General features: G+C 33.5%; 1 protein-coding gene across 5 annotated transcripts in view; it reads right to left on the bottom strand.

Annotated features, from left to right (window-relative positions):
- GRIK2 (glutamate ionotropic receptor kainate type subunit 2) overlaps positions 1-16,645 on the bottom strand; it is a 641,457-nt gene that overhangs the window by 92,534 nt on the left and 532,278 nt on the right. For all 5 annotated transcript variants that reach the window (XR_009558840.1, XM_060283847.1, XM_060283851.1 and 2 more), the window contains one exon: positions 14,959-15,176. Coding sequence is in view for 4 of the 5 variants with exons in the window: in XM_060283847.1 (XP_060139830.1) it covers positions 14,959-15,176 (218 nt within the window). In the remaining variant the exon portion in view is untranslated. The remainder of the gene's footprint in view (positions 1-14,958; positions 15,177-16,645) is intronic.

Below are 16,645 nucleotides of genomic sequence, written 5' to 3'. Positions count from 1 at the left end.
TAGCTACCATTTTTACTTTCAAAATACCATTTTGTTCTTCTAGCCATAAGAATTTTACTCTAAGAATTATATACATTACAGCAACAGTGTAAAAAAAAAATGGAAGCAACAACTTGCAATGGTTCGACCCCAAAGAGCAGCTCTGAAAATGAAGCCTGGTAGGCTTGATGCTTACTCGCTAGCTGCTTCACTAAGACAAAGGCTACATATAGTGATCTCAAGATTTCTGTTTGCACAATATTAGTTCTCAGGCACCTTCAAATGCAGAAAAAGTCTTTCTGACTTTGGAGGATTACCCTTTTCTTAATGCTACTTTATTTGGCTTCTTGAGAAGGAATTTTGCTGTTTTTTTAAAAAATTCACTTCTTTTTTTTTTTTCCTCACAGACATAAATAGCTCTAGTGCTTTCCCTGGATTACAAGAAGATCTATGTCATGGATATCAACACCTTCAACGTCATCATAATAACTGTCACCATCAAATTTGCTCCTTACGAGGTCCTTTATGAAACATCTTCCTAAGGGTTATAGTATTCCAGGTAGACTTAAATATGGCTGTTTTAACTATGTTCATATCTTAGTCATGGCTATCTATGTCGTCAGCTCCTTCCCTTTTGATAAAATGCATTCCTAATTCACCCAGGTAAGTTCTGTTTATTTGTTGGGTCAGGCTGGGGTTCCCTGTTGCTAGTATACCCTGAGCAGCCTAGTATAACTGGGCAACTGAAGTCCAACCCAAATGCATTCAATGTTAACTCTTTGTGAGAGAAGCACAGACATGCAAGTGATCTTTCTCATTCATAGAAATGTGAAGGCTGGATAAACTGTAGCTAATAGACAAAGAAAAATGTTTCTAGGATCATTCCTCTAAATGTTTATTAATATAGTTTAACCAAAAAAGGGTAATGACTATTTCTATATATTTCTATTACATGATTTTTTTCCTCTTTTATTTGAAGACAAGATTATATTAGGAAGTCTAAACAGATAACTTTTAATATCATCTCTCTACTGATGTTAATTTAAGGTTTGTTTTAAAATATTTATTAAATTTAATATTTGAAAGCATTGAATTTTTGATATTTTAATCAAGTGAATATTAAAAATGAATATCCCAATTGCTTAGGTATTTAAGTTACAAGTGATTTCTCTGCTGTATATATGAGTTTATATATGAACATACTTCGAAATTTTGCAATGATTAAATGGAATGCGTTTGGAAATTAGCAAAAGGCTATTTGTTTTAAGCTCTGTCTCAAGAAAAAATTATTTCTGAAAGTATCGTAAGAACATTCTTATAAGCTATTCTGCTGAATCTTTAAAGCATATTCCTGAAAAGAACATCATTACTTGTGCTCAGTGAAAACAGAAGAATTTGTGTAGCTGTATTAGGGCTAAAAGTCTTTAAAATTGAAATGAAAGGAAAACCAATGAGATCAAAATATTATATATCTATAGAAAAAATGCTGGAGGTTATTGTGACAAGGTACTAAGAACTGTCTTTGGAGGTTGGACTTGGGACATTTTCCCCTTCTTTTCCTAAAATTCTCATGAGTCTTATGCATTATTTTTATAAGAGAAAAAGAAATTTGCTTAGAATTACAATGGTTAATATTCATGGAGAGGAAGAACAATTAAAAATGGGAGTTTTTCTTCTATTTAAGCATTAATTCTGAATATGAATTGTTTGTCAAAACAAATCTCACATGTTAATAAAAAAAGACCATTAATTAAACTATTAATAAAAAGATCATTAATTAAAAAACTATGTATAAGGTATGGATGGAACTGGATTCATGATGCATTTTATTTTTTTAGCTGTATAAAAGTGTAATCCAGAATATTATCTTTAAATATAATTATTTTAAAGTAATCTACAATCAAGATCAAATTATTAATTAAACAAAAATGCAATTGAGTGTCAGATCTTAACATTAACCATAGGTAAACTGGATGTACTTCCAGGAACACAAGCATTTATATTGGGGGAAATGGTTTCATCTGCTACAGAGTTTAACAATTCAACTATTAAACCTTACAATAAGAATCGCAGTAAGTACGTACTGGGAGTTTATCACATGTTTAGTGTTTTATGTAAACGATCTATACGACACCAACTTATATCCCCAGTTTATCTATACTTTCTTACCTATAAGAACACAGAAGCCTGGAGAGGTTAAATAAATCCCTAGTGAGAGACAGATGTAGGATTTCATGACACAAGCTAGGCTATGCACTTACTCATTATGTTAAAATGCATTGCAGTGACTCAACAATTCTTTATATCCATTATTAATGCTTCTTTCTGATTCTTTGGTCTTTATTTAATTGTTTTTGTAATAAATTAAAGTGAAGCATAAACTCATAGTGTTCTGAAAACAGTCAGGGGACCTACAAAGCAAACTAATTTATGGTGTAGCCTCTAATTAGCTGTAATTACAATATTTAATAAATGAAACACCTACTTTTAAAGATAATCAAATATTTTCACTGTACTCCACTAATGCTATGGTGTATACAATAGGCTAATAACAATCAAAAGTATTATTCAAATGCTGTCGGGAAAGATAAAAGTACAATTTATTGCCAACACTGTACTATTCTTCTACTAAAACAGATTTCATATGGAAACTGGGTATAAGACAAATAAATTATGTAATCATCCATAATTTAACTCCAATTAAGATGGCATGTCTTATTCTTACAGAACACACTCATTCAAGCACATGTTTGCACATACACACACATTCACTCATTCTAAATGTTCTTTATTTATTACTATTGAAGAATTTCTCTGCATACTGGAGGTCAATGAAAGTGCTCACCAGTATGCGTTAGACATTTAAACAATCGTAGACACTGCCAGGGTCACTAATATTACAGCAAAAAGAAAAATTTGAGTTACTTTAGAATCTGATCCCTGTAAGACATTTAGCAATAATGTTTAATCTAGTCATATTTTAAAAGCAATATTTTTAGGAATCCGTTATAGTCAGCTTGCAGTTATCAATACCTATTAACGAACTCTAAAGTTTATTTTGTTCTTTTCCCAATCTGTGTGAGGTTAGGAGGAAGGATATAAAAAACTAGGAATGAGTTATAAATTGTTTACTACTTGTGAATATGCATGATGATTGAGTATCAAATCATTGAGTGTCAGAAGGGCTCATGATCTTATATATTGTTTGCTTCCAAAGGGGAATAACAGTTCTGTGTTGTCTTTAAATAAAAATCTAAGTATCAAAGATGGCAGCAGCAGTAAGTAATAGTGAACTTCATTTTGCTTTATGATGAAATGAAAGGACCAACTAAACTACCATGTGATGTCTTAAATCAGCTCTTAATATCAAAGAACAAAGTGATATTACCGCTATTTGGACTTCTGGAAAGAAATAAGAAGACAAATGAACAAAAGAAACTTCAGCTGACCAAAGATGCTAATTAGTGTAAATTCCATTTGCAAAGAAAGAATAGCTTCCCTCCAAAGAGACATCACAGTGCATGCAAAATCAAGAACATTAACTGCCAAGGACATTCTGGATTTAGTAGAAGTTTCAGTGTTTTCACTCTGTAATTAATGTACAATCTAGAGGAATAAGAATACTATGTCGTTTTTGATATTCTAAAGTTAGATGCCCCCCTTAAAAAAAAGACCACAAAAAACAGTAAGCATGATTAATAGCTCTTAGCCACAATGCCAGTAAATATAATCTCAAAAAATTTACAAAACAGAGTCTGGATTTTTTGTTTGTATATTTGATTTAGAAACACCAAATCATGCTTTTATTCAGCTATTTATGGAAAAGAAATGAATTTTTCATTTTCATTATCTTTTAAGAAATAAAACATGCCAGTTTTTTGATAATATTTATCTCAGCCTATTTTTATGTATCCAAAAATATGCGCTTCTTGAATTTCCTTCGAATTTTTGCCTAACCAGTGGCTATGAACTCTTACAGTGACAATATTATTCATTATCCAGCATTTGACATGACAGCTCAACATCACTACATTAACTGACTTTCAAGTTTTCTCCCTCCCTGTGGGGCCCTCTCTCCTAAGATTGATGAGGTGTGATGCAGTGTTTGAGCTGCCATCCTGACTTGACAAACAGTAAGAGTGGTCCCTGCACAGAGCAGAGGAAGGAGGGCAAAGGAGGGAGAGAACCACAGTGTATCCTGGAATAACAGCAGCCTCACACACTTGCTTTCCAAGGGAATTAAAACATCTTTTCTCAGACTTTACACTTCAGTCAAACACATGACTTCTTCCTTTCAAGTTCCCCAAAGCTTCACTGGTACATATTGAAAATGTAACAATTAGAGAGGGATTAAACTTTTGTCCCTGTGATATTTCAGACAAGCTAAGATAAAAGTTGTTACTCCTTCCGAGTTTAAATACATTGAAACTCTAATCACTTACAATTCCCAGAATGGTGTTATTGCTTACTTTTTAACTATTGAATTCACTCTGGCAGAGCTAGGGTGATAAAACCCATCATATTCTAATTTTCAGACAGCTTGATAGAACCAATGTTCTTAGTATAGATAAAGTGTAATGGAGCACTTTCTTTCCCATAGGAAAGTCTTTGACTCATATGCTCTGATGCCAACTAGCCTTCACATCTGCTGTTTCACCATTGATAGCTGTAATTTGGCATGCTAAACTAGTGTCTGATGAAGCAGCTTTCCTCAAAGGCACCATTTTATTTCTTGCAATGGGAACATAGTAAAATGGTGTTGGTTTTCTGTAGGCCTTATGCAAATCCCTGTAATAAACATAGGATCAGGCCTCACATACAATAAATTGTGTGTTAGTGGAGGATGGGGGAGGGAGAAAACCTCTTTGGGTAAAAATCACCCCCTTACTCTGCCAATAAATTAAATGCATCATAAAGAAGTGGTTTAAATATTTCAAACTTGACTAATTAATATCAAAGCCGTAAGAGGCACTGAAAAGAATAGAAAAACACTTCAAAAATACCAGATTATAATATTAAACAAAATATTATCATTTAACCTAATATTAACAATAATCCATTACCCACACCAATATCTTGACACCATTCATAGAAAAAAAAAATAATTTGGGAGAGTTAGAGAAATGATATGGCTACAAAAATCTTTGGTGAGTTTTTTTTTAGATTTCTAGAAAAAGTGTCTGAGGAAGAACACATCAACGTGAAGAGATGAAAATTTCAGTAATAATATTAATCATTAATCTAAACTAATTGCTCAAATACACTGGTGTTCAATCACATAAAGCTTTTTTTTCACTCATTTAAGTATGTAGAAAAATTTAAAAAGTAAATTATCCACAAACTTGTATACATGAAGTAAACAAAAAATTCAAAATGAAGTCTCTATTTATTCTAAATAACCATGGAGTTATTACCCAGGTTAGTAACTTGCAAGCAAGTTACTAGAACAGATTTTGGCCTGGAAGCCTAAATACATCTTGTTTTTCCATCCCCCAAGATAGAGCAGAATGTCATGTTTGAGGAACATGTTGTTTCAGTTTAGATCTGCAGGGGGATATTGAAGAATTATCAAGTGACACAAAGGAAGACTTCAATTAGAATTATGTAATAAGTTAGCCCCATCCATTAATATAGGTACATTCTTTTTTCTACAACAAGGAAAGGAGTGACAGTAGTTCACTAAATATTACAGGATCGAACAATAAACTCAGGCAAGAAAACTACCTAAGCCCAAATCTCAAACTACTTCAAAGAACCTAACTTAATATTTATCTATAGTGTGAAGTACTTCACCTCTTCTTAATCTCCTCCTGCTTAGGAAAACACAAAAGTCTCATGTACAATCCTTCCAATACTCTAATATGCCCCTTTATGGGTCTCTTCTTTAATTTCCCCTCTGTGCACCCCCCATGATAGAAGAAACTGCAATAAAAGTTTATAAAGGAAAGGTGAATATATTCACTGCTCAAGTCCCATAGAACATATATTTTCTCACCTTTTTAGAGACACAAGCAAAAATCAGGATTTACCCCACCATACTTTTCGGAGAAAGCTCTAACCTTCTTCATACTGCTACAAGACAATTCTTACGCATTCCTATTGGGGGCCTCCAGGAATGTTATCAAAAGTGAAGATGTAATTAGATTATTTATTCTCAGCAAATCTGTTGAAAAAGGCTTTAAACGCAATTCAGGTAAATTATTCAAAAGAAGTAAGAATGTGGTCAGCAGAGTTATCATTTCATGCCTCTAATATTTTCTGGGGTCTGGGTTTCAGAAGAGATGAATGCCCACCCTAATATGAAAGAAATGGAAGTAGATGCAATCAGTTATTAACTATTATTGCCAATAAAGAAGGGGTTATTTAAATTTCAAATTAAATTAACTCTCTCTGCACATTAGAATCACCAGAGGAGGTTACAAAAAACTCAGATGCCCAGGATCCTACCTCAAGAGAGTTTTAATTACTTGACTTGGAGAGGGGTGTGGGGCTCGGTATTCTTTAAAAGCTCCCCAAGTGCTTCTAATGTTCTACTCTGCAGACAGGTTGAGACTACTGATTTAAACAAATGGATATTTTAAAGATGTTTGAAACTTAGTGGATGATCTATCCAAATAGGACAAAATAATGACTCCATCCGTTGAGAAAGGAAAACTGATATGAAAATCAAGAATATTCTCTTATTCATCAGAGTGGTATACTGTCAATCACAGACAAGACTGTATTTCCATATGATGTACATGCTATCTAGTTCTACTGATTGCCATATTTCCTAGGACTTCGGTAGATAAAAAACTAGCCCTATGAGTTAAAGTAGTGCTTTAACTGGGGATTCTGAGAAAGTAGTCAGTATGACTAGTGTTACTGGGCTCTGGTATAGAATTTATGATGCATGCATAGGGATTTGTTTTTCTATCAACAAACCAAAAATTTTAATCACAAAACTTTGATGGTAATATATCTATGCTTATGTTAATATTTGAGTTTTAAATTACCTTCTCGGCACAGGGACAATATCCCCCATGTGAGACATAAAGCTAACATTTGAGACCCTTTGTTTCTAACTTATTGAGGAGAAAAGGGGGTTGTCATTACTAAGCATAAACTGACTCCAGGTAAATAAAATTACCTAAAAACAAAGCTATGTGGCTGGTTAGTAACACCTAAATAAACAGGGCAACTCTTACATGAGCAAGTATTTAAGAAATAATCCCTGTACTTACTATGCTACTAAAGTACCATAGTGAATTTTCTAATTATTATATTGTCAAAGAATCCCTTCTGAATAATGGTGGAAAATGATTAGAATATATAAAGTAGTAAATCTGGTACACAATAAAAGACATATTTGATTTCTATCAATGTGCAAATAATTACTGAACTTTTTCTTTGCAATGACCATACTTAACGAGGAATTTGTTATATAAAATATAAAAGTCTTTTAAAGAATAAGTCCTGGGGCTTCCCTAGTGGCTCAGTGGTTGAGAGTCCGCCTGTTGATGCAGGGGACACGGGTTCGTGCCCCGGTCCAGGAAGATCCCACATGCCGCGGAGCGGCTGGGCCCGTGAGCCATGGTCGCTGAGCCTGCGTGTCCGGAGCCTGTGCTCCGCAACGGGAGAGGCCCCAACAGTGAGAGGCCCGCGTACCGCAAAAAAAAAAAAGAATAAGTCCTGGAGATCTACTGTGCAGAATAGTGATTATAGTCAACAATACTGTGTTATAAACTTCCAAGTTGCTAAGAAGCAAGATCTTAATTGTTCTAACCACAAAAAAGAAATGATAATTTTAATGTCATGGAGGCATTGGCTAATGCTAGACTGGTAATCATATTGCAATATATAAATTTCTCAAAACACTGTACATCTTAAAGTTACAAAATGCTGTATGTTGATTACATCACAATAAAAATAAATAAAATAAATTCAAAACTAACTTCAAATATCTTTCCCATCTTCAAAAACTATTGTAGGTCAATTTCCTGAATACGCAAAATGGAAATTCCCAAGTATTCTACCATCAATATAAGAAGAGGAAATAAACATTTATTTCAGAAAACACTTTTCAATCTGAAAAGTAACTACAGATGCCATGTTGATATTTTACTTTTCTAATGTATAAATCTCTTTATAGTAAATATATTATAATTGAATTATCACCACTGTTCTAAATAAAAATAACAGAAATTATGTTTTACAGAAATTAAAAAATATCTAATGAATGGTGTTTCTAAATCCATTTATTAAGTGCATGCAATAAACTCCCAACATTTTACATTCTATCCCTTGACTCAAAAATTACTTATGTTCTTTTGGCATTTAAGAAGCAAAATTCACTCAAGCTTTCAAAAAATCATTACAGGCATGCCATACCAGCAATTCAGGCTTACAAACCTATACTGTCACCCCAGCATAATTTAATTTTAGAAGACCATTGAACTGATAAGCTCAGAATAAGTAGCAGACTATAAAGAACGTGTTATAGTTGTATCTGCCCCAATGGCTTAAGGCAAATGTTTTAAAACCTTAATATGATCAGCAGTTGAGGTCATGTAGGTGAGCCAAAATGACTAATGCACTTAGCTCTTCTGAGTAATGATGGATATGCCATGATGTCTTTGGCTATTACTTTTATTGTTGATACTATGAGTCCCTTGGCTATTGCTTTCATAATTAATAAGTCACTTAACCTCTCCATGGCCCAGTTTCCTCATCTGTTAAATGAGCATAATGATAATTGCTTCCTACCTTCCTTAGGGGTTGCTGTGAAGATTAATGAGATGGCATTTACAATGTACTGTGTTCTTCTAAAGAGGGAAACTATGCATAAACAAAAACAAAACAAAATAAAACCCTCTTTGTTGCTAAGTAACAAGAAATAAAACTACCGTCCCCCCCCCCCGCCCGCCGCCCCGCCATGGATTAATCCACTTGCTTGCGTTCCTAACACTGTAAACTTCATACACTTCTGAATAAATTGACTTTTTAACCCAAAGTTAAAACAGAAATGCCATAGAGGGCTACGTATTTTGAAGAAAACTTTTTAGCTCTCTACAGAGCAGAGAAATTTTGAAAGTAAACACACATTCTACCTAAAACATCTGTCACAGATGTTCCATCAATGAATGTGATATTCATTGCGCCAATAGATAACTGTACAGAATTTGATTTTTTAAAAAGTGAGTTGCCACCTTAAAGGAAACCTAACTATGAAACATTGATAACAGATGACAATGAAATCATTAGGGGAGGTTGGGAAAATGGGAATCTGTAAACTTAGGGGGAAATAATATTTTTATAGTGTGCTTTATAGTAACTTATAAGATAGAAAACATACTAATAATCTTCTGGACTTGGACAAAGAAATATTCAGACAAATTGACATAATATTCAAAGTACCAGCTGGTAAATTTAGCTACATAGGATAAGGTAGTACAAGGAAGAGATAGACTATTAACAATAAGAAGAACAACAAAGAGGAGGAGGGGGAAATAATTTTATAAAGAACTGGGCAGTTTTCAAACAGAATTTAGAGGTGATATGAAGGAGCTAGAATTTGTACGGTTGGGTCATAAAATTGTTTGCGATCTTCAGTGTCTCCAGCCAGTAAAAGTTCTCAAAATTGTTTCAACATGGCTCCAGGCCTTAATTAAAAATCAAATTAAGCATGTTGCCTTGAGGTGCTTTGTTAAAACCTCCGAAAAAGTTAAGGAAATGCCTTGTAGATTTTCACCTGTGGATGAAAAAGCTTCTAGCCCAAAGTAGCAATGATTAAGTCTAGAGAGAGGCACATTTTAATATGAACTGTGGGTGTGGTTTTTAGATTATAAATGGACTCAACTGGATATATTTAAAGGCCAAAAAAGCTTAGCAGAAATAGAGTCTGTTCCAAAGGTATTAATAGAAAAGCCTCTGGGTCTCCAAATTTCTAGGAGTAGGACAGCTGACTTATAAGCTCAATGAAGGTTTATGTTACATGCCACTAAGAGTTTTTGGTCATTCGTTAAGCAACATTATTGTGGCAACTGTTAACTAATAGAGCCCAAAACACATGCAAAGTCTGTGCTGGGAACTGGAGATCCAAGGGTAAATGATACAGATTCAATTCATGTCCCCGTGCTGTGCAGTGTAGTATGGAAACAGAAGAATTAATGGAATACAATTTGAGGTGATCATTTAATAACTGAGGTATAAATGCTCAGAGAATTTAAAAAAGGAGTACCTTACCCAGACTGGGTCGATTTGGGTGGGGGAAAGGATCAAGAAAATTTGCCTGAATTAATTGAATTTGGATCCAAGGAATAAAGAAAATATAACCAATTAGGTTGGTAGATAAGGGCAGAAAAGCATAACAGAAGGAGATGTATCATGTAGTCATCATATGACACGGACTAACCAGTTTGGCTGAAGTTTAGAGTGTGAGAGCAGCTGGCTAAAAAATAAAAAGAAGCCAGACCATGACGTGCCTTGTAAACCTGATAAGGAGCTAGGTTCTTATCCTAAAGCAAAGAAGCAGGGTGATTTTGGAGGGTGTTAAGTCACCTTGTAGAGTGTAGAGAACAAGAGGGAAAAAAATTGGGAAAGAGAAATGTTGCAAAACCCTGGACAGAGATGACACTGTTCTGAACCAGGATGGTGGTAAAGGAAATAGAAAGATATATAGGAGGTAGACAAGTGTTGGGTGGTGCTGGGAGATGCACAATATTTGTCTAAGGTTTAATGCAATCCCTTCCACATAAGAGATAAGTAAATATTTATTGAATAAAAATGTATTCTTAAGACTGAACATCCATATCATATAATTGAGAGCATACGATGCATGATGAAACTGGACAAAATAAGACATCCTACTTATTAGATTACAAAAAAAAGTTAAAATTAAGAAAGAACATTTTTTCATATTAAATAATTTTTAAAGTTCCCTTTACCTGTGATGTGGCATAAATTCCCCAAAGAATTGTGAATTGTATCTCAATATACTATATCACAATACACAGCCTAGAAAATAGCTTCTGAAAACTGCCCCCTCAGATTTTTTAAAAATTTCACTTATCAAATTGTTCCTTCTTCATGACAACAATAATGAGAAGAATGACGCAATTTAAATAAGATAAACATGGTGTGATCTTTTAAAATCTATTTTAAAATTATCTAGTTGTGGGTCATAGAAACATACTTTACTTGACTATGTTTAAAATCATTCTAAATTCTGAATTTTAAAAATTAGCCATGTATTCTAGTAATGGTAATTTATAATGTCTATCAAGCTTTTATTAGGCACTTAGCATGTCATGTAGAGCTTTCATTTAAGATTAAAAAAAATTGTGAGAACGATTCTGTTAGTCATTCTAATTTAGAGATGAGGAGTCAGAGGTTTACAAGGGGCAGTGTCTCATCTAAATACAGCCAATAGGTGGTGGAGTCTGAAATTAAGCTCAGGTTTCTCTAATTCCACAGTTTCTTTCCCTCTTAGCAACTATTCTAAATTGTAGACTATGTGTTCAGAAGTATTAAGTGATTCACATTAGGTATCTGATACCATTTAATGTCTTTTTAACATGTGGCAGAAATCTTTTTTAATAACCATGAAAGAGGATATGCATTTCCTTTGATACCTTTTGGAAAGACGGACTATACTAGCATATGTGGCAAAGCCAGAGATTTCAGGCAGACCAAACCCAGAGAGAGAATTTGTAGAAATTGAAAAACCTGAGTCATAAGTTGCATAGAAACAAGGTGATTTCAGCATCATTTTGTAAAACATATGACTTACTTTGAAAATACAGGCATTCTCAAAAGAGACCGTAACACCTACAGGCTATAGCTGAGCTATATAGTTTTTATCTAGCTATAGCTGAAGTTATACTTCAAGGAGAAAGCATGTGCTGTTGCTTGGTGACATTTATAGAGTGTTCAGCCCTGGGGTGAGATTTCAGTTCTGCTGCACCAAGTTCCCAGATTCTGAGAACGTTTTGACCCTACTTTATTGTTTTCCAATAAAATCCTTGGGCCCTCAACCATTTTATTATCTAAATATAATTAAGAACATATTGGTGATGTCACATAGCTTTCTATTGATTTACATGGGATAACACTGAAGAAGCACCAGCTGCTCGATTTTGAGTTATTTTGCCAGTCATGGCTTTACATTTATCCCTGGAGAGAATTTGTGTGGAGTGTAATGGATACAGAAGAAAAGAAGAATGAACTCTTCTTGAAGACAGTATACATGTAAGGTCAATGAACAAAGTCAAGTGTGTTCTTTGGAAGAGGAATTATTCAATGTTGTAGAATGGCGGTGTAACTCTGTGTTTTGCAATACTGAAGACTCACCCCCTTTAAAGCCAGGTATCTTGAGCCAGCTCTTGCTTGTAGTAACACAACTTTAACATTCTTTAAAATAATTTTCTGGAACTGAGCTGTTTCAGAATAATGAGTTAACAGCAGAGTCTTGTTCAATTAGTAAAAACAGGATGGAAATTCCTTTAGAAATCAATGCCTTAAGGGTGCTTCCTAGAGTGTTTGTATGCATTGCTGTTAATTAAGAAATAAAAGAATGGTGTCAGATGTAAATCGACTATACACAATAGTCTTGGATTCATTGTAGAATTTCAAAATGACCATGCAATTCCTTCAATTACAGATTGCTAGGGAATTTTTTTTTTAATTTCATACCAATGGCTGGTATAAGTAGATAGTTTAACAAGCCAAAATATGAGGTTGAAATTAGTATCATTTAGGGCTACACTAAAATAACTAAAGAAAATCAACATTTACTGTATCCTTTTAAATTCTAATGCTTTTTCAAATTTCAACAGTAAGAATTCAGCATGTGATAAAGTTATCAACATAATTGTCAACTTAGTGATTATCACTGTGTGGTTTTTATTGTGACAATTGTACATTCCCAAAGGTTTCAATTTTACAGAAAGAAAGTCTGTGCTGTTGGAAACAAAAAGTTGTTTCATGTCACTTTTCTCTGGGTGCTAGAGGCACCCGTGTGTATGAGAAAGAAAAAAAAAGAGATGAGAGTAAGAAGAAAAGTGAGCAGCAGAGTGAAGTTAGGCAAAATGACACTGCAAGAGAGCAACTGAACTAAACAAGAAATAAATTAGCAAAACAGAAGTTTGAAAGACAAGAAAGACAAAGAAGGGAGAAAATAAGCTTAAAGACGGGGAAAAGGAGAAAAATTTTAAACGCTGATTTTCCAGAGGTATACCTTGCTCATAGTATATAAGAACTTTGAAACTTAAGATATTTGAGCCTTCTAGAAAATAAAAGTAAAATTTAAACTCTGAAGTATTTGTGAAACAGAAATAATTACTTCTGGTATCAAATCACTTGCATTAGTATTTTCTATGTATTACTGTACAAAGTCAACTTCAAAATTCCCTTGAATATTGTAATAATTTAAATGCATTACATATTCACTCCGAGCAAAGTTAAAGACACCGATGATGTACACTTAGAATTTTCAACAGCTGGTTTCTTTTTTATTTAAAAAAAAGTGTTTTATGAGAAAAACAATCTATTAATATTAAATATTCAATTGGGGAAAATTGATCAATTGCAATTAATATAGACAAATAGCACCATACTGATCATAATGCTTTGTTCATATTTGATTATTCAATAAATTTGATTAGATGATAATAATTTTCCAATTGAATAAAAAATATGCATCCAATCTTTAACCTAGGCATAAAAAATATTCTCTCTGAAAGTAATTAAATTTTAAGAATTATACAGATTTGACTAAAACAATCAATCTATCTCATTCTTTGGGTATTTGGTGTCCTCCAGAACCCTAAAAGAAGCCGATTTAATTTGGTAAGAATTTTTACAAAGAAAGTTGCATAATTATTTGGCAAAGTTAAGTAAAACACAGTTATATGATCCTAGATCTAGTCTTCCCTGTCTCCAATTAAACTATAACCTTCTTAAAAGTGAGAATTAGACGTTATTTGCTCTAGCATACTCAACGTGTAGTACAATTTCTGGTACTCAGTAGGCACTTACTGAATGTTGAAAGAATTTGTTTTATAACTTGAGTCGGTTATTTTTTTAAAAGAAAAAACATCTACCACTTCTACTACCCACTTGAACTGCCAACTGCATTCCTGTGAACAGTGAAGGAAAATACCAAGGCTTAAAAATTTGCTCAAACTACAAACAACATAAAAATACTTAGTAAAATAGAAAAGAAATTATGAAGTGATACTGATTCCCTAAAATGGAATCTCCTCATTGGGTCTACTCCGGCCCAGTGAGATCAGCAGAAGCAAGGAGAAGATCTGAATAATAAAGAGGAGGGCAAGATACTCTATATGCTTGGAACTTGGTGCAAGCACACTTTCCATTTAAATGTTCCACAGGCTGTCCCACTGCAAACCATTGCAAGTTCAATGGGGTAGCCCATTTTGAGATTCTGTGCCTTCCAGAATATTAGATGGATGAATGTCCAGAGAATAGGAACTGTTTCTGCTTGTTTCTACCAGTCCTTATTTTCCTTCTTTTTCTATAGGCTCTGAACAAGTTGACCTTGTCTCATCATAACAGAAAGAAATGTCTGTATGGAAAACATTCTTACATGTAATCATTCTGTTCTTCTGGAATACCCACGCCTTGTAGAGTCTGACTCGACTCTGCTATTCAATTTTCAGTAAATATATTTATTTATTTATTTACATTCAAAGATAAAACCTTGTTGGGGAAAAATAATTTTACTTTTTTACAGATTCTCCTCCAAACAAAAATGGAATACTTATAAAGCAACAACTCCTTGTCATTTGCAAGTATAAAAATGTTTTGCCTTGATGGTCGTATATTTAGTTGTATACCTCTCCACCACCTGAGGAATATGCTATTGATTGTTCTGCACAAATAACAATGTTGCTATACTCTTAAATTCATTAATAGAAAAAGGGTTGTTGGCATTCTATCATGTTAATACATAAATTTTGGATAACCAGTAGGACTTACCTTGAAAAAAGTCATGGTTGCACCATCCTCTACCGTTCCATACTCTATCTTGGTTTGCTTAGCTAAATCATCAGCAGAGTCAATAGGGGATTCCATGCGCTCCACTGTCAGAAAGGCTGCTAAGTTAGCAGTATACGAAGAAATGATGATAAGTGTGAAAAACCACCAAATGCCTCCCACTATCCTGGTGGAGAGCGCTTTGGGCATGAGCTCAGAACCTAACAGAGATTGGGGGGAAAAGGTGAAACGAATACAGAGAATTTGATCAGCAGTCAGGTACTTTTGGTCATAGTGGCAGAATGGAATCACTGTGTAATAAAAGCTTAAATCACAGATTTATATATCTCTGTAGTAAGCAAGGAACAGCCATTGGGAGAGCAGAGGCTAATTTCAGATAATACGTAGTCTCTTAGGACATCTGAGTTTACATATAGTGACAGGAGACTCAAGTTCTACCTGAGACAGTGCAAAATAAGAATTACATATTAATGACTGGGTAACCTTTATAAAAATAGAATTAGAAGGGAGAAATCTCTCTCACTCTAGTTTATAAACCACTTTTATAGATTTTCATATCTTGTTAGTTATGTGGGTTTTAGAAGAAATGACTTAATGTACATTCCAATCCATTTCTTAACAAGCTTTATTTATGTAAAGTTTCATTTTTCATGCACATGAAGCCCAAAAGTCTTGTCTATACTGCCATTTAAAAAAGTAATGTTGTAGGAAAATAATTTTAATTAACCACATTTCTTGAGCTGTGGGGTTTTAGTCCAGTTTTTATTTTAAAATAGGTAGTAAATTATTTTCTTATGCATAAACAAATGTCTCCTATCACTATAGTTAGCCTCAATGAGGAAAATCAGAATAAGAACAGTTAAATTGCCATAAATTTATTTTTACACACATATAAAAATTTCATAATTATATTACAAAACATGGCTGGAGTTGCCTGCTCATGGTATTAATAAGAGAATGAGATCTGATAATTATATTTAGCTTTTGAGTATTATTAATTTTAATTAATTTAGGTTATAAAATAAAATTCTAACAATTTTTAAATTGAGTCCTTTGGTTTTACCACATTATTTGCAGTCTTAATATTGAAATGAACACATATCAGCATGTGTAACTTTTTTATAAAAAAAAGTATACTAAATTTATGGATATATATATTACTATTCACTTTTAATCATTTTGAACCTACAGTCAAGAAAGCACTGGCTACAAATTAATTTTAATAGGGTTTGAGTAAAATGGAATGAAGCAAAGATGGACTCCATTTGCTGTTTTGTTTAACATATTTTTTAATATAATAACGGATGCAGTAAGGTAACGCATCTTTAGAAGGAATGAAAAATACAACAAATTATTCATGTTAACATTGAAAAGAAGTGGTATCATGACTTGGCTCTATCAAAACAGCCCATCTTATACTGCAGTTCATCTCACCCTTCCAATTTCAAACAAACAAACAAACAAACAACATTTTAAAAAGCAGACAGACTTGGACATGACAGCCAACTCCAGCTCCAGACTCTGCCTACCACTGTAAGGAAAAAAAACAGAAAAGTACCTTTCTGACGTAGTTGCTCCTAGGCCCTGTCAGACACACACTCGGACACCAAAACACTAAAATATTCAATATTCCCAAGATGATCAGCAGCTATGGCTGCCCAGTCTATTT

This window comes from Globicephala melas, chromosome 14 (genome assembly GCF_963455315.2).
Source record: "Globicephala melas chromosome 14, mGloMel1.2, whole genome shotgun sequence".
Taxonomy (NCBI): Eukaryota; Metazoa; Chordata; class Mammalia; order Artiodactyla; family Delphinidae; genus Globicephala; species Globicephala melas.
The sequence above is the reverse complement of the archived record's forward strand: the minus strand, read 5'-3'. Positions and strand labels throughout refer to the sequence as shown.